We start from the raw sequence: 19,541 nt of genomic DNA on the forward strand, positions 1-19,541 counted from the left end.
CGCACGAACGGTCAAAACCCCCACAGCCAAAACCCACACACTCAAGAAATGTCAAAACACCCACACGATCGGTCATAACCCCCACACAAATGGACAAATCTCCCAAATACACGAACGGTCATAACCCCCACAGCCAAAACCCCCACACTGGTAGACGGTCATAACCTCCAACGGTCATAACTCCCACACAAATGGACAAAACAGCCACACATAGCAACGATCACAATCCCCACATAAATGGACAAAACCCCCACACAAATGGACAAAACTCCCACATGCAGAAATAGTCATAACTGCCACACAAATTGACAAAACCCCCATACTCATGTATTGCCCTTGTACTTTTTAATAACATTTTTTATTCCACTTAAACTGATGTTGCAACTATTCTTCTTGGGCGCCATAAAGAGCCGCAACAAAGACGTGAAATGACAATCATTTCAGAGTGTGGGGGATTTGTCCGATTTTGTGGGATTTTTGTCCATTTATGTGGGGATTATGACCGTTGCTATGTGTGGCTGTTTTGTCCATTTGTGTGGGCGTTTTGACATTTCTTGAGTGTGGGGGTTTTGGCTGTGGGGGTTTTGACCGTTCGTGCGTTTGGGAGATTTGTCCATTTGTGTGGGGGTTATGACCGATTTTGTGGGTGTTTTGACATTTCTTGAGTGTGGGGGTTTTGGCTGTGGGGGTTTTGACCGTTCGTGCGTTTGGGAGATTTGTCCATTTGTGTGAGAGTTATGACCGTTTGTGTGGGTGTTTTGACATTTCTTGAGTGTGGGGGTTTTGGCTGTGGGGGTTTTGGCTGTGGGGGTTTTGGCTGTGGGGGTTTTGACCTAGACCCATAAGAAAATTAAAAGAAGAAAGCAGAATAAAAGAAATGATAGGATTAGTGATAATATGTAGATGAATTGTTAAACATTATGGAGCATGAGGCATTAGCAGAAAAGAATTCTAAAGAGTAGTGATGAGCGCAAGAGTCTTGGTCTTCCAGCTTTTGCAAGAATCTTGCATGCAAGACCAAGACCAAGACCAAGACCAGGAATCCCGATGCAAGACCAAAACCAAAACCAAGACCTATTCCAAGACCACAGCTGCAAGACTAAGACTCTTACGCAAGAGTCTTGCACAGGTACCGGTACTACTTGATTTCTTTTAATAGAATTTAAAAAAAGAAGGGGATGGATTTCTTGGCTTCAGTAAAGATGCTGCTGGAGTGAATGTGTTTTCAGTTGTTTATGCAATCCGTATGAGTCGATCTGAACCTGTAGCATATAGCTAGAGTATGCCGTTTCCTGAATTGGTTGTTCGCGTTTTCTGTAGATATTGCTCCTTTCCAAGCCACATAGGTGTCATCTTGCGCCATGTGAGTTTTCTTGGTGGACAAACAATGTGTGCGTGGATTTTCTCGGTGTTTTTCTGTTGCTTCCTACTTTCTTCATTCCACCATTTCAGTCATTTCTCATCGTTACCGTCTCCCGTAGCCTTGAAGCATAATTGCTGGATGTTAATCTAGATACCTAATTTCATTCCAGAGCATATTAGAAGTTTTCTTCTTCCAAAACTAAAGTGATATGTAGTATTGAACATCGGTAATTCCGTACATCATAGGTCTCGATCACATTTTCAATATAGATGAGGTTTAGACCTGAGATGGTTTTTGTCTTATCACTTTGACGGTCCAGCTAATCGGTCAAATCTCGATCACTAAGCTGAGGTTTGAGCCTGAAAATGTTTTCATCATTTCACTTTGACGATAAAACTTAGGGGAGCGGAGAAGAGGTAGTTATAAAATATTGAATAAAACTTAATAACTCTTGAACCAGACGCCAATCTCGATCAAATTTTTAACATAGGTGAGGTTCAAGCCTGGAATGTTATTTGCCAGTTGAATGACGGAGCAACTAGGGGAGGAGGAGAAGGAGGGAGAGATGTACAAAAAACAATATAAATAAAAATACAAGTGACTAATTTTGAGATTTAATAACTGTAGAATAACCAAACCGATCTCAATCAAATTTTACCATGTATGAGGTTCGGGACTGGATAGTTTTTTAGATTTTCATTTTGATGTTAGAACCTTAGGGTGGCGGAGGGGACAGGGGTATATATATATATATATATATATATATATATATATATATATATATATATATATATATATATATAACATATATATATATATAACTTAATAATTCTTGAAACACCTCACCGATCTCGATCAAATTTTAAATATAGATGAGGTTTGGACTTGAGATGGTTTCTGTCATATCACTTTGACGGTGCAGTTTAGGGGAGGAGACAGGTAAAAGAATGATCGTAAATGACCGATATTAAGGTGGAATCTATAGTTTTGGGTGTCGCTGAGATAAACAGTGACACTTCCGACGCTCTTTCAATCCAAATTCAGCTCCGTAATGTAACGTGCGTTTTAAAAAAAGAAATATTGTAATCGTTATATCGCATTGTCACTGGTCAGGGTCACAATACGCCACCCCCAATATTATAGTAGAGAGTAATCAACATAAAAAATAGAGTATATAAACATGTATAAGCACTCAGCTTTTAATTTACGCTATGATCTGAATAGACGGTTTTAAATTAGTTAATTTCAGCTTCTAACTTCCACGTACCAAAAATATTAACGAGTATCCAAATTCTAATTATTAATTAGGTTGAATAACAAGTATCCTGTATTTAAATTTAGTATTAATTATTATTTTTGAATAGATCAAAAAAATCGGTACAACAGCTTACAAAAAATATAACAATCAAATCATGGTTCCAGTAGTCAACTACACCAAGAGCTCAAACTATAATTCATGAAATTTCAGTAATTAATAATTATAAATTCTAGTAACAATTTTTGGTTCATGTAATATTCCTAATATGGAAATATATTTTTAACTTTTATGACAAAGCTGGAATATCCAAGATGACTAATGCAATTTGACCTTCAGGTTACAATTGTCTAATTGAATGACGGTCTATTACAGATTCTAAAGATATAGTTAACTCAAAATTAGCAAAATCGTAGAACAGACTCAGCCAAATTTAGATCTTTAACTCAAAGTTATATTCCGGAAATTACAATAATTAGTTGTCAACTACGGATGAATGTTATACACCATTATTATAACTAACAACAGTTGGTCAAAATGTCCGACCAGTTTCAATTTTTTCTGAATTCTGACGTAAACCGTATCTACAGAATTTCACGTTCAAAACTGTCACTAGATGGCATAGGTACCAATTTATCAGTGTTACCAACACTTTAACATTTATAACATTTGTTTGACTTTTTTTTAACATACAACAACATTGAGAGGCCCCCACAAAATAAAAGTTGTACTTTTATTTTATAAATTATTTTGATTATAGCAGTCTTGTGTCAATTTGGTTTGAACATCAACACCTACTTCACCATCAACTACTAATACCAGACTCATTCTCTCATGCACCACCAAATAAAAGTAAAAACTAAAAGCAAAAAAAAAAAAAAAAATCCCCCAAAATCTCATTCAATTAACGAGCATCCATCAGACTCGCCCCACCTAGCATATCCCTGTATTAGTAATATAAGGTCATGAGTAAAAAATCAAAAATAATTTATAATAACAATTCCAATAAAGACCGAAATACTGATTGACATAAATAATATTTCCAATTATAAATAATTTCCATTAATAGGAGACCTTCAATGTAATTATAATTATTAATTTCCTGAAGTAATAACAAAATTTTATAATAAAAATGAAAATGACTTACATTACAGCAGCTCGGGTAGTTTCAGAACAACATCAAAATGAATAATTTACCAGGACAACAAAACTTGCGTACAGCAAACAGGTTACAATCCAAATTGAATACACGAAGTACATATTGTAAGGACAGTCACACGACATTCATTCCAGGCCTGGAATACAAAAAAATATATTAACATCACATTCATACAATATTTAAAATAAATGTTGACCAAGTTATTAATTAGTGTAATTCTATCTTAAATTTATTTTACTTAATTCAAGATTCTGACTAGAAACAGTTGATCCACAGAAACGAAATTACAGTTGGTTTGATCTTAATTATTAACAGTTAATCTAGGTTCACGATAAATTTTTGTCATAGAAACGTGTACTTTTCTTACATCATTAGGATTCTCAATTGATCTAACTTGTAACGTATTTCTTGTAAGTAATCTCAAAATCTGGAGTGGGCCAAGCCACCTAGGACATAATGATTTAGTCACCTTATCAGCTGTACTAGATTTAAATTGGGACTTTATTAAAACCTTATCATTAACTTGATATGTTACAGGATATCTTTTCCTGTCATATTCTCTCTTCTTACGGTACCAAGCTTTTTCTAAATTCTCTAAAGCTGTTACCCATAATTTTTTGTCCTTTTGTCTGATTTCATAGTTATCAATTTCCCATTTCACATCTAGGGGATCGCATACATTATAATCATACACTAGCTCCATTGGTGAACATTTTGATTCAGTATGTTCTGCTGAGTTTATAGAAAATTCAATTTCATGGAGACCCTGATCCCACTTAGTTTGTTTATTCCGGAAATAAATTTTCAGACAATCCTTCAAGACACGCAAATAACGCTCCGATGCGTTCGAAGCAGCGTGGTACGGAGATATACAAATATCCCTAATTCCTTGTCCGTACAGAAAATCTTGAAATAAAGATGAAACAAAGAGACTCGAATTATCATGGGAAACCAAATGGGGAAATCCGAATCGGCACATAATTTTATACAGCTTATCTCGTACCGTTTTAGCACTTAAAATTCTAAAAGGCTCTAACCACATAAATTTAGTACAAGAATCTACAACAATGAGACAGTACTTGCCAGAGTTTGATTCACATAATGGCCCACATACATCAAAATACCATAGGGCGTTCGGAATTTTCTCATATTGAGAAATAAGATGTCCCATAGACTGTCTATTAGTACTTTTATTTATTTGGCATTCCTTGCACCTTGAAATATAATCCCTAATGTCCCTAATTATTCCATTCCACGTGTATCTTGCACAGATTTTAGAGATACTTTTCTGCGTTCCAGCATGAGCACCCGGTAATATATTATTATGATGATAATCAATTATAGATGTTATCAAACTCTTAGGAATACAAATTTTATAGTTATTTTTAATAGCCTTCGTCTTTTTACATAATATACCTTTAACCAATTTATATCCATCTACGTCTAAATTATTTTCTAATTGCTCAATTATTTTCATCAATTCTTCATCCCTTCTCTGGTGTGTAAACACAGCCTGAGACGCAAATGGCATTAAGCACAAATTAATTTTACACATATTAGTTACCTCATCTTTCCAAGTAGGTTCTAAATCAACTGACTGGAACATCTGCGTGTCATGCACCCTGGAAATAAAATCTGAAGGCTTGTTTACACACTAGGTACATGTTTGACTTCAAAATCAAACCCTAATAGCCGATATAATAAACTTCCATAGTTCTTTACTTTCTTTAAATTTCGTATGGCTTATGCCAATCCTTGGTGATCAACTCGTACCTCGAATTTATTATGTAAATATATTTTAAATTGTTCCATACATTCAACCAAGGCCATTAATTCCAATAAATATATAGGCTTATTTAAATCATAAGGACGAAGTTTTCGACTAAAATAAGCAATAGGCCGTAACACTCCATTACTATCATATTCTTCGAGACATTCCACTAAGGATTTTGTTGATGCATCTGAACTAATTACAAACTTACCGTTTAAATTAGGTAAACATAATACAATATGAGTCTCGAATAAATCTTTTAATTTATCAAGTGCCGCTTGCTGCTCAGGACCTCATACAAACTCAACTTTTGCTGACCTTAATCGGTTAATAGGTTCCAGAACTTCCTGAAAATGTGGAATAAATTTGGAATAATATTGCAAAAACGCTGTTAAAGCTAACAAACCTCTTCAATTTTTGGGGGGAGGCAAATTCTTAATAATTTAAAGTCTAGAGGGATCTAGATACAAATCATTTCCATCAATAACATATCCAAGGTACGATACCTCAATCTGAAATAAGGTTGACTTACTTAAAGATAACGTTATCCCTGCTTCTCTGAATTCCTGCAATACCAATTCTAATACACGCTTATGTTCATCTATAGTATCTTGAAAAATTATTATATCATCGAAGAACCACTCAATTCCTAAATGTTTTATTGGATACAATATTTCTGTTATAATTTTTGATAACATATGGGAACCTGCTGCCAAACCAAATGGCAAAACACGCCACTGAAACAGCCCCCTATGAGTCATGAAAGCAGTGTATTTGCTAGAATTTTAAGTGAGAGAAATTTGTAGATAAGCCCTCCGGACATCAAGATTTTATCTTATTTTACATTTAGATATCTCAGCTAATATATTCTCCATCCTAGGAGTGTATTGAGGATTTAAATACAACCGGGAATTAAAATCCTGATAATTAACTATTAATCTTTTGTCACCTGATTTATTATTAACCAAAAAACTTGGAAAACACCATTCACTATCTGATTTTTCAATCACGCCCTCTTTTAACTATTCATCTAGAATAATATCCATATGCTTCTGATCTTGTTTACTTAATGGATACGCCTTTTTCCTAATTGGTGTTTCATTATCAACACGTATTTGATATTAACACCTTTCACCTTCCCTATTTTCTTACAAAACACGTCAGAATAATTATTAACAAGTTCATCTACATCCCCTTGCAATGTATTGTCTTGTTCCAATATACTGGATCTACCATCAGAGGATTTGTACAGCTATTCTCCCCAAGACCACTCTGCAGTAAAGAATTTGGTACTTTTCCTTCAGTACAGTTGGCAACTCTGCTACTCATTGGGCCACTCACATTGGATGTTGATTCTCCAACAAACCATCTGGACAAGGACCCCTTCGGAAATTGGCTGGAAAAAACAAAACAATCACCAGCATCATCGTTGTCTTTCCTTGGATAAGTAGGAGAAATTTATGACCCCCCACCTCTCATTGAATCTACCGGCGAATAAGTTAAAGGCGCAAATTGTCCTTCTAATTTCAACCACAGTTTGTTCGCAACCAATTCCAAGTTTCCCTGAATTTGCTTAAGTTCCGTTATGCCCACAATAAAAACTGGACCCAAATGAGGCATAAGAAAAAACTTCAACTTATATACCCTTCTACGGAAAGTTATAGGTAACACCACATATGAATTTAATGTCAAAGTTTTATTATCCACACCAACACCAGTAAAAGTTTCACTTTTCACAGTTATAGGTTTTGTTATGCATGAGTTCCAACATTCAAATTGCTCTTTATTTACCATTGAAATAGTACTGCAGCTATCTAAACCACCGTAATATTTTTGTCCCATAACAAAAGCCTGAACAAAAACAGCAACGATATGTTTTTGACGTAAAGTGGTATCTGGATACTGTTTATTAATTTCAGAACTTGAAGGTTTCATGAATTCCTCAACACTTGAATCACACCGTGATTTCACTTTCGTGGGCCCCATACATATCATATTACGTTGTTTTTCAGTGTTATGCTCAGACATCAATTGCCCCTTTTTTGAAGTTTTTATTCTGGTAGAACAGTTTATATTAGAAGTTCCTTCCCCACGACCACTATTTACATAACCAACTTCACCCACAAGATCACTATTAGTAGGCCGGGATTGATTTTAGGAATGCACATAACGAGTAGAGGAGCGATGCCGATCACTCACGCCCATGTATGTTTCCACGCCAACAGTCCGCCTTACATTACAGTATTTATAAGAATGCGCACCATCACAAACATAGCACTATAACTGCCTCTTTTCTTTAACACTTGAAGCGGATGTCAGTCCTTTATAAACCAACAAATCGTTTTTGTAAAGTTCATATTGATTTACTGCACTCAATAAAGTTTGCCAACTTTCTGGTATTTTTCACGAAATAGTTTGTACCTAAATTGCGGATTTAAACCATAATAAACTTGCCGAAGAATAGCTATATTATCTAGTGGACATTTACCTTCCAGCAACTCATAACAAAGGTGTATTTCCCTAATATATTCAGAAGCACTTTCATTAGGATATTGTAGCCGATCAATAAAATTATTTCGTAATTCTCGTTTACCCAGCACCGAAACCATGTCATTAAGTATATGAACACAAATAACCAACCAATCGTTTGTAATTGAAAACTCGCTGATCAACTTCGCATGCAACTTACCCGAAGTCCGAGATAGAGCAGAAAAATATAAGACCTCGTCGGGATATAACAAAGTGGATTTAATATAATATATTACCTTCAAAAATTTAAATAATTCTTCATAACGTGAACCATCACAATGTGGAATACTTTTTATTGCTTCTATAAAGCTAACATTTGCAGCTGACTGAGTCACCTTTGAAAGACTCGTACGTAAAGTTAATCCAGCACAACCAGCTGGTGGAACAAAAGCACCATTGCTTTCTTTTTCTTCGTGAGTATCGTAGAACGGGTTTGAGTATTCGCCCTGAACACCTGTTTGCACAGGTAACTGACCTTGACCAACCAAATGGTTATCAACGACAGGTAATCTATTGGCATTATCAGTCAAGGACGAATGTGTTTCTCTTCGTATTTCTTGATACGAAGTTGAAGATAAAAGTGGGTTTGTGCTATGTAAGGTAGCGTTTATGGAAACATTTCCTCTATTTTCAAGAAATGATAAATCCCAATCAAGGGAATTATAAGGTTCCACTATCTCTCCATCGCCATTTGGGAAAGAATTTAAATGCAATTGCTGCCTAATCGGATAATCTCGGCTAACCTGCATTCTTACAATTTAGATAATATAAGTTATAAGATACAACTTATGCCAAAATGAATCGCTTTTGATTAGTAGTATTTCTAATATGGTGAATCGTAGTTCCACACTGATACTCCCAACTTAGATTATCCTACCATTCACAATTTCAAACATATCAAATAAATAACTACAACCATAGACAAAATTTTATTTTCAACAAATGCAACTTTTTGGCAGGAGAGAATTCAAGGAAAATCATGTGTAACGTGCGTTTAAAAAAAATATTGTAATCGTTATATCGCATCGTCACTGGTCAGGGTCACAATTCACCACCCCCAATATTATAGTAGAGAGTAATCAACATAAAAAAATAAAGACAGCATATAAACATGTAAAAGCACTCAGCTTTTAATTTACGCTATGATCTGAATAGACGGTTTTAAATTAGTTAATTTCAGCTTCTAACTTCCACGTACCAAAAATATTAACGAGTATCCAAATTCTAATTATTAATTAGGTTGAATAACAAGTATCCTGTATTTAAATTTAGTATTAATTATTATTTTTGAATAGATCAAAAAAATCGGTACAACAGCTTACAAAAAATATAACAATCAAATCATGGTTCCAGTAGTCAACTACACCAAGAGCTCAAACTATAATTCATGAAATTTCAGTAATTAATAATTATAAATTCTAGTAACAATTTTTGGTTCATGTAATATTCCTAATATGGAAATATATTTTTAACTTTTATGACAAAGCTGGAATATCCAAGATGACTAATGCAATTTGACCTTCAGGTTACAATTGTCTAATTGAATGACGGTCTATTACAGATTCTAAAGATATAGTTAACTCAAAATTAGCAAAATCGTAGAACAGACTCAGCCAAATTTAGATCTTTAACTCAAAGTTATATTCCGGAAATTACAATAATTAGTTGTCAACTACGGATGAATATTATACACCATTATTATAACTTTAACAACAGTTGGTCAAAAGGTCCGACCAGTTTCAATTTTTCCTGAATTCTGACGTAAACCGTATCTACAGAATTTCACGTTCAAAACTGTCACCAGATGGCATAGTTACCAATTTATCAGTGTTACCAACACTTGAACATTTATAACATTTGTTTGACTTTTTTTAACATACAACAGTAGCCGGGCAGAAGGGAAAGAAAATAAATAAAAATGATCGAAAATAACGAATATTATTGTCGAATGCATAGTTTTCGAAGTCGCTGAGTTGACTACTGACACTTCCGACATCGTTTACTACCACATTCAGCTCCATAACTTTCCTGAGGGGATGTTACATAATAATGGTAAAAAAAGAACAAATCTTAGTGTCGAATCCATAGTTCTCGGCGTTACTAAGGTGAAAAGTGATACTTCTAATTTCGTTTAAATGCAAATTCAGCACCGCAACTTGGGAGAGGGGAAGGAGCAAATATATAAAAATTAACGGAAATGACCATTATCAATGTGGAACTCATGGTTTTCGAGGTCATTGAGATGAACGATGACACTTTCAATGCCGTGTCTCGCAACACGGGGGAGGAGAAGATATGTACGTTTATTGAAAATGACCGATATTAGTGCCGAATCCATAGTTTTCGGAGTCTCTGAGACAAACAGTGACACCTCTGATACAGTTTAAATCCAAATTCAGCACCGCGACTTGGGCAGGAGGAGGGGAGAAATATATCGACAATGACCGATGTCAGTACATAGAGTACATATTGGAATGAGTAAAAGAAAATCTCGATATTTAGTTGAAAGTTTATTTAATTCAAGGATTAGCTAATCGTGGTTCAAAAGAAAAATCTGACGCCTTTAGAGTGTAAAAATAATTTTGCAATTCATGGTATTTGAATAATCTGTACCGTCTTGATTTTCTTTCATGGGTTAGCCTCCCCAGTTTGGGAACCAAGGGAGTGTTATATCTGTTAAAAAAAAATATAAAAAGATAAGAAACGATTTGATTTATTTTATAAGTAGTGAAGCGTGGGCACATTAAAAAATAAAGGTCATCACCCACGTTGTACACTATCATCATAGTTACATTAATGTAAAATATATTACATTTGGAAACATACATTTTATTTCCGTTACTATTGGCGCATTGTACAGTTTATTATCCCTTATATCGAGAGTAAAATTTACCTATGAAAAGCATAAGATTTCTTAAATGCAAGAGTTCCAAGACTCTTGTAAGCAAGACCAAGACCAAGACCAAGACTGGGTGTGCAAGACCAAGACCAAGACCAAGGCCACCCTGGTCTTGGTCTTGGTCTTGCGTTTGCTCATCACTACTAAAGAGAAATAAATAAGAAAATAGCAGCAGTACCTAGAATAAAGTGAAAGAATTAACAACAGCTGAAGAGACGAGTTTTAAGAGAATGGGAATTAAAATACGTGAGAAGAGGCTTTTGTGTAGTTAGCATGTGAACAAGCAAATACAAGTGAAAATAGAGAATGCGACAGAAGAAATGAGAAAGGATTTCCAGAGAAATTTTGAAAGAAGAACCATCGTTTGGTTTAGAGATTGAACAGTGTCTTGAGTTTCTATCTGAGGAAGACATTCTCATGGTATCAAAATATTACGCAAAATTCACTATTTTATTGAATCTAATCAATTGATGACCAGTCTTATGCCTATATGGTTCGTGTACACGCCCTTAACGCAAGACTCAGATTCAATTCCAGGATAGAGCTTGTCTGGTTCGGATACCACTTTAAGTTGTAGGATCTTATATAGTCTTACTATAACTATAAATCTGGTTCCTAAATGTTAATATTGAGCCTATAAACACACAAAATTACTATTTTGTACACTTTTTTAATAATTATAAATGAGAACCGTACAATTTACTTTCTACACAAATTTCTAAGATATCTGCTTAACTAACTAACTGAATAATTCTATTTAATTGTTGTTGTCATGACGACTACATCGAGATTAGATTACATAAAAACATTTAAATATTTTTTTATATATTAACATTATAAATATACTATTTCTTGGTCTTTCCTTTCTTCTATTAGCAGAATGTGCCTAGTATATATTTAAAATACATTAGGACCCAAAATTGCAAGTAAATTACGATTATTACAAATAAAATATTCAACATACTGTTGTATATTATGGCGCTCGACGGACTTTTCTTTTATTTAATGATTCAATAAAAGGAAAAGAACTCTGGACCGTTAACTTTTACATAGCTTTTAAACATTTTAATTGACCCTCATATATACAATGTATGTTACATATTATAATTCATATATATGTTTCATAATTTTTACACAAAAATTATTATTACTAATTATAATTCTTCATAATTAACTCTATAAATCGCCGATTACAAGGCATGTTAAAAAATACGGTCAATATTTTAATTCAAGTCCATTATGGGCCATAAAGAGGTTAATTATTAAAAAGAATTTAAATCATTAGCTTTGGGCATAATAAATAAGTATGTTAATATACATGTAGACAAATTGTAATCTGACGAATTGAAGAAAATTTCATTATTTTAAACAAAAAGTAATTATTACATGAATATATTAAAGAAAGAATAAATTAAGGTTGAATCCATAATAACATTTAAAATCAAAGTTCTTTGGGAAACGTATAAATTTGATTTTCAATACTCGTAATTCTTCCATGAACTACGTGACATCAATTTTACATAGCTTGCATTACTTTCATACGTTTATATTAAAAATATCTTCTTTAATCTTTAATATTCATATTATTTGCATAAAATTCGAATAGAGCAAGAACGCAAAAGCAAGAATTCACGCATTACAAAAAGTTTTCAAATATACTGTATAACATGAAACACGCATAATGTGATTAATATTGCGTTCTGCAATCATAGGAGAACATATTAAATATTCTTTTCATCTAACGTTTCAAATTGCTATTTATAACGATATTTGTATCTAAAGACTTTAAATTAGTTCCATAATCAGAAACTTGATTAGAAGTATTTAACGCTGACGTGGATTCAACCCCTTCCACATCAGCACAATCTAGTTTAAATTACGTTGGCTCATAACTTCAGTTAAATTTCATTTTATTCCGCAATCCTGAGTACTTTCTTGGCGATTAAGCACTGTTGCAGCATTCGGATTTCTGTTAGTGCAATTACTGCTATCTGTAAATCGATTTCGTGTAAACGAGCAATGATTATTGTTCCTATTGAAATTCCGATTACTATTTCTAAAATTCCATGTTTCCATTTTTGCGATTAGGTTGCGTCTGATTACCGGTAACATTGTGGCCATTTATTCTATTATTATAGCAATACGAGTTAGACGTACTTTCAGGTTGTATATTTAAGTTGCGAACCGGAGCATATTGTATATGATTACGGCCAGAATTACACTGACCTCTATCCTGCCCTCTATTACCATTTTGCACTGCAGATTGACATTCATAATTTTGAACAAGCATAATCAAATGGTTAAAATTGATACACTGCGCAGACATTAATAATTGTTGTAATATAAAATGTAATAGAATTCGAGTGGAAGCAATGATTCGGGATTCAGGATGATTCGGATTTAATGATCTTAATTCATTATATGTAGAGACCACAAATTCGGTAACGCTTTTATGGATCTTGGGATTGAATAGTTTCGTTCTCAACAAGGCATCCGTATTTGCTAGCATAAAATCATTTTCATAATTGGATACTAAGGCGTTCTTACAGACAGAATAGGTACGAAGACTACTCCTATTGGCCTTAAACCAGGTTAAGCAAGGTGGCAATAATATGTGTGATAATAATTTAAGCCCATTAATTCGCACTCATCCTTAAATTTTTCAAGGAACCTCCTCGCAGGTTTGTCTTCCGGTACACCGCTAAATTTAGTAAGTGATTTTACTTCACTGAACCGTAATGGTTTATCTGTATTAGCCTTCAAATACTTGTAGTGGTTACGTTTCTGATGGGATGGTTACCTCATTCTTCTTTCTCCTTCGGTACTATCTTCAACTCGAAGGTTCATTACCCTCAAAAGTTGCTCTCGGATGACACGTAAATTCTCAACCGGTAAATGTAGGATGTACAGTAGGGTGGAGCAAAATTTTTTTTCGAAATTCGAACTTGGATAGGGGGCAAAAGTTGCCTCATAGTACTTTACCATAGAAAATTTCAATTCTCTAAAATAAGTTTTAGCCCCGGTTTTAAATTTGAGAATTTGCAAATCAATTTCCGTTTACTACGTAACTATTTAGCAAATCTTCGTTGAAAGTAGACTATTTTGTATTGTGAATAAAGGGCAAAAGATGCATCCTTTGTCAGTAGATAACAACATGAATTTATAACTATCTAAAATTATTTTTAGCCGGGGCGCAATGGTCCTTGAAACTTGGAAATAATAAGACGAAAAGTGATCAACTATAAGCATTTTGCGAGTTTGACATAAAGAAGCTTTTCGCTATTTAATAAGTCTTCTGATATAATACAATGAATTTTTGGCAGTATTGTTAATAGTACAGCTGTTTGGTTGGTGGTGACAGTGACGTAACTAAATGGGGAAACGGGGCCTGTGCTCCGGGCGCCGAATTGGGGGGTGCAAAACTGGGTAAATATTTATTTTCACTATGAGGCAAGGAAAGGAGTTTTAGCAAACTAAAGATAATAAAAAATACCTCAGAAATGTAAAAGGACAGCAACAACTTACCAACCTTAGGATCATATCCGTAGAGCATAAGTTAGCTTCAAAGTTATCTTTTGAGGACATTGTAAACACCTTTGCATCCAAAAGAGCTCGCAAGTTTAAATCTTATTTCCAGATTTTTGTGTTCTCATTTAACTTACATCGATTTAGGAGTTCTCATTTAACTTACATCGAAAGGTATATTAATAAGCTTAACGTATCCAGTATATGCTAGCTTTTACAGCATATGTGTAAGGAGAGAATAAATATACTTGTATAGGATACAATTTTGTTTAAAGGGGAAAAAAAAAACAAAATTGTATCCTAGACAAGGGGGAATTAGGATTTAATTAATACTAATTTTTATTAGTTAGACAAAATACTTAATTATTAATTATTTATTTTAGTGTTATAAGTTAATAATAAAGTATTATCCTGGCTTTTCTTCTCTTATTTATCTAGTTGTACATGTAACTTTCCGGGTAAGAAGTGAGCGTTACTGGTCTTAAGGATAGTAATGGGTACTAAATTGGTCGCAGTACTTGATTTTGTTTATTAATTAGTGTTTGAAGCAGTTAAGGTTTAGGGAGGCCCGGCGAAATTCGTGCCAGCTGCCGCGGTGAGACGAGGGGGCTAAAGGGAAGAAAGTAAGTGACGGTTAAATTGTAGTTATGAATTTGAATTAAGGACCTTGTTTATTTATTTTTAGGTGGAATTATTATTTAAATTAATGAGTTCTATGTTTGAGGCTATGAAATTATTTGTTAAACTAGGATTAGATACCCTATTATTTTTAATGTAAAATGTAATACCTGGGTAATAGTAGTTATGTTCTTGAAACTTAAAGGATTTGACGGTATTTTAGGCTATTCAGAGGAATCTGTCCCGTAATCGACAATCCACGATATATTTTACTTACTGTTGTAAGCAGTTTGTATACCGCCGTAGTTGAAGGTATTAATGAGAGGTTAGGAACCTTCATTATCTTTATTGAGGCAAACTTCAGGTCAAGGTGCAGCTTATCAGTAAGAGGAGATGGATTACAATAGAATGTTTATACGGATTTTATTATGAAACTACTTAAGTGAAGGTGGATTTGAATGTAATGTTAGTTATATTGCTATTGTGAGTGGGGCTCTAAAATATGTACACATCGCCCGTCGCTCTCATTTGTTTAGGTGAGATAAGTCGTAACATAGTGGGTGTACCGGAAGGTGTGCCTAGATTGAATTAATAGCAAAATAGAGCTTGTTAGTTGAGCTATTCGTTTACATCGAGGAGGTTTCTGTGCAATTCAGATTATTTTGATTGGAGGATATACTTATATATTTATAATTTTTTATATTGAGGTTAGGTGAATCAACTTTAATTAATGTTATTGTATAGGATATAGAATTAATTTATTAATATTATAGTTAATTAGTACCGTAAGGGAATGTTTAAATAAGTGAAACTTTTTTTTAAGGAAGAAGACATAGAATGTTGTACCTTTTGTATCAGGGGACATTAAATAATATTGTTATATAATTATTTCCCGAAATGGAAAGAGCTAAAATATTATGGTATTGTAGGTATATTAATATACATTCGAATTTAAATTTTTTTTTTTTTAAATTGACCTCTTTTCACTTATGTACATAATCTGTCAAACTTAAGACCTATTGCGCCCCAGCTAAAAGTTATTTTAGTGAATTGAAATTTTCCATGGTAAATTACTATAATATGATGCAACTTTTGCCCCCTATCCAAAATCGAATTTCGAAAAAAAAAATTTGGGCCTCTTTTCACTCCACCCTAATGTACAGTATTTGTGTGCCCATCATTTTGCACTGAGCTTTCGTGAATACACTTTTCTTTAATAGAGTTCACTTCATCATGTAACTGCTTGATTTGGTTGCCGTGTTCATTTACCGCTGTCTCCATTATATCTACAGAGTCTTCAACCTCGGTGAATCTCTGCACTATCTTTTCCATTTCTTCATCATAGCGTTCAAATTTGGCTGCAATTTGCTGATTCATCTGATTTAATTGTTGTTGTACTTGGTCCCATTTGCCATCATTACGTTGTTGCAATTGCTCTAGCTTTTCGTCAATATGTTGGGCTTTCTCCCTAATTTGTTGAGTCATCTTTTGGTCTAACTTTTCAAACTGTTCAGCGCTTCGTCGAGCTTGATCCCTAATTTGTTGGGATATTTCATCACTTCGTCGAGCTTGGTCCTTAATTTGTTGGGATATTTCCCTCAAGACGTCTATCATGGTCTCTGAAGAATTTATTTCAGTATGGATAGTTTGATTATCGGTCACTTCTTTATCCGTGGCACTCATAACATTTCTATTTATTACTTTGCCACTTCTCAAAATAATAACATTAATGTTAGGCTCAATGTTGGTCGCTGTACTAATCTTCTAAACAACACAACTATTTTTCTCTCCCGGGTTTCGGCATCAATTTATAACGATAAGTCTGGTTCTTAAATGTTAATATTGAGCCATTAAACACACAAAATTACTATTTTCTACACTTTGTTTAATAATTATAAATAAGAAGCGTACAGTTTACTTTCTACACAAAACTCAAAGACGTCTGCTTAACTAACTAACTGAATAATTCTATTTAATTTTTGTTGTTATGACGACGACATCAAGATTAGATTACATAAACATTTGAATATTTTTTTATATATTAACATTATAACTATATTATTTCTTGGTCTTTCTTTTCTTCTATTAGCAGAATCTGCCTAGTATATGTTTAAATACATTATGACCCAAAATTACAAGTAAATTACGATTGTTACAAGTAAAATATACAACATGCTGTTGTATTACCAAGACGAAGCAGGGGAAGTCAATCTTGAAAATAGCTCATGATACGTCTGCCTCACACGGAAGCTGTTTGTGATAGTCCCCTGGGAAAGCGAAATAGAAAACTCCTGCTTTGATATATCAGTTTAAAAGACTACTTAAGTACGACAACTAGTATTGGTTGCCCGCTCAGTAGTAGTATTTGTTTTTCTTATGTGCTTATGTACGTATATACAAAGTTTTTTCATGAAATTCTGTTTTTTTGATTATTGAAAATTTCGTAAACTTAAAATACTATTTTATATAAATACATTCAAGCTGATACTACCACTACTACTATCAAGAGACCTACCACTACTACTAATAATAATCATGTGTATATTAGAAGTAGCATTTCAGCGTTTACTGTAAATGTAGTGTAAGATTAACCGCGAAAATGAAAAAAAAATGAAAAGATCTGACGTCTCAATCATTGAATTTTATGTAAAATTATCTTGTATAAAATACACTCAGATATAATTTTTTTCCTATTTCTTCTATTTTGATAACCCATCATTACATCCAGAGTTAATGATTACAATATTTTGGTATTTCAAAAATAATGATGTATATTACTTTCATCTTACCTAAATGAACCAAACAATGAAAATGTTAACAAAATGCAACATATTTAATTTATTTTTTCAGTTTTTTTTTATTATTTTTGAAACTAACTAACTAACTTTTAAGTTATGCAACCATTCACTTCAGGGAAAATTTGTTAAGGATTATCAAAAGACTCATTAGTAAGTAAGAAGTACAAGATATTTAATAAGGGATATCTGATACCCGGACGCACCTATTTCCTTTAAGAGATATGGCTCGCCTACTTAATGGTTAAAAACAATTCTTGTTTCTGTGATTTCTTTCATTTTTCTTCTTAACTTTCAGTTTATCTATATGCCAATAGTTGTTTACGTACCTGCGTTAGCGTTTAATCAAGGTAAGACAATATTTATCTCGTCACGATTGTTACATTATTTTATTCCTTGAGAATGTGAATTTATATTGTGATACTAGATGTAGAATTGTCACATTAAAATCTTTGGATCAAAAGATGTAATACATTTCAATCAAAAATTATATTATAGGCCTTATATCTGGATAACTACTTATAATGTAGGCAAACTCAAACTATCAGTTAAATCAGCATGATGTGCTTATTACGTAGAAGATACGAGAACTCCATTTAGGGACCGTTGAAACCTTTCGTAGCCACCGATTCAAAAACTAATTATTGGCCAAGATCACTATCTTTTGATCCATTTTTGTTCTATAACTAAACTTGTTAGCCCTCTTTAAGACCCGTTAATTTTACAAAAAATGTATTCCTGCGTTATTGGAAAGGAGTAGGGCGTTTTCCCGTGTAATTGTTTGCAGACTCGTATCTGTACTGTATATTTATAATTTAAAATTGCAACGCAGTGTTTCCGTACGAATGAAATGTTCTACGTTTCTGTTACTGTTGAAAGTATTGCACTTGCTCCTCATCTAATGGCAACTAGCATTTGTTAGAAATTGAAGTATTACAACTGGTCCTGATAAGAGGATTTACCACTGGTCCTTTATGACCAATCAGGAGCTTACATGATAAAAAAAAGAAAAGAACAAAGGAATGCATTGCATTTGCATCCAACAATTAACAACAGGAAAACTAATGAAAGGATGCTAGAAATGGTGGAGAAGAAAAGAACAGTTTCAGCTATTTTTAAGAAGAGGAAGAGAAATTAGTTGGGACATTTGCTAAGAAGAAAGTGTATTATGAGGGACGTGTTTAGGGTATGGGGCAGGAAAGAGAAGGAGGGGCCGAAAGCTACTAAATTAATGGACGATATAAAATAAGAAAATCCGCATGTGAAAGGAAGAGGTTACTGGAATACTGGAAGACCGTGGATCATGGAAGCTTCTCAGCTGAGTCTAGTAATCTGCCAACAACGTCAGAATACCTATGATCATGATGACCAAAGGAGCATCAGCGATAACTTGTAATAAAATGAAGTGTAGGCGTAATTTGTGGATGTAAAATGTGTAAAATTTCTTTCAGACAAAATAAAAGATGGAAGTGATTTAAATAGAAAATTTATTGATATTAGTATATATTATTGTGTAGAAATATATTATGATCAATTTTCTCCACTTGTCTGAGTAATAGTAATTGAAATTCATCAATTAAGTGAAGTACATGAGATAATGATAGTGTGCATATGAAAAAGAAATGCA

The 19,541-nt window shown here is 33.5% G+C and overlaps 1 protein-coding gene across 1 annotated transcript in view; it reads left to right on the plus strand.

Annotated features, from left to right (window-relative positions):
- LOC145669022 (sodium-coupled monocarboxylate transporter 1-like) overlaps positions 1-19,541 on the plus strand; it is a 130,010-nt gene that overhangs the window by 10,898 nt on the left and 99,571 nt on the right. The window contains 1 exon segment of the mRNA XM_081737361.1: positions 18,213-18,264. Within this exon segment, the coding sequence (XP_081593487.1) occupies positions 18,213-18,264 (52 nt within the window).

Source organism: Thermobia domestica, chromosome 13 (assembly GCF_964235325.1).
Source record: "Thermobia domestica chromosome 13, izTheDome1.hap1.1, whole genome shotgun sequence".
NCBI classification, from domain to species: domain Eukaryota; kingdom Metazoa; phylum Arthropoda; class Insecta; order Zygentoma; family Lepismatidae; genus Thermobia; species Thermobia domestica.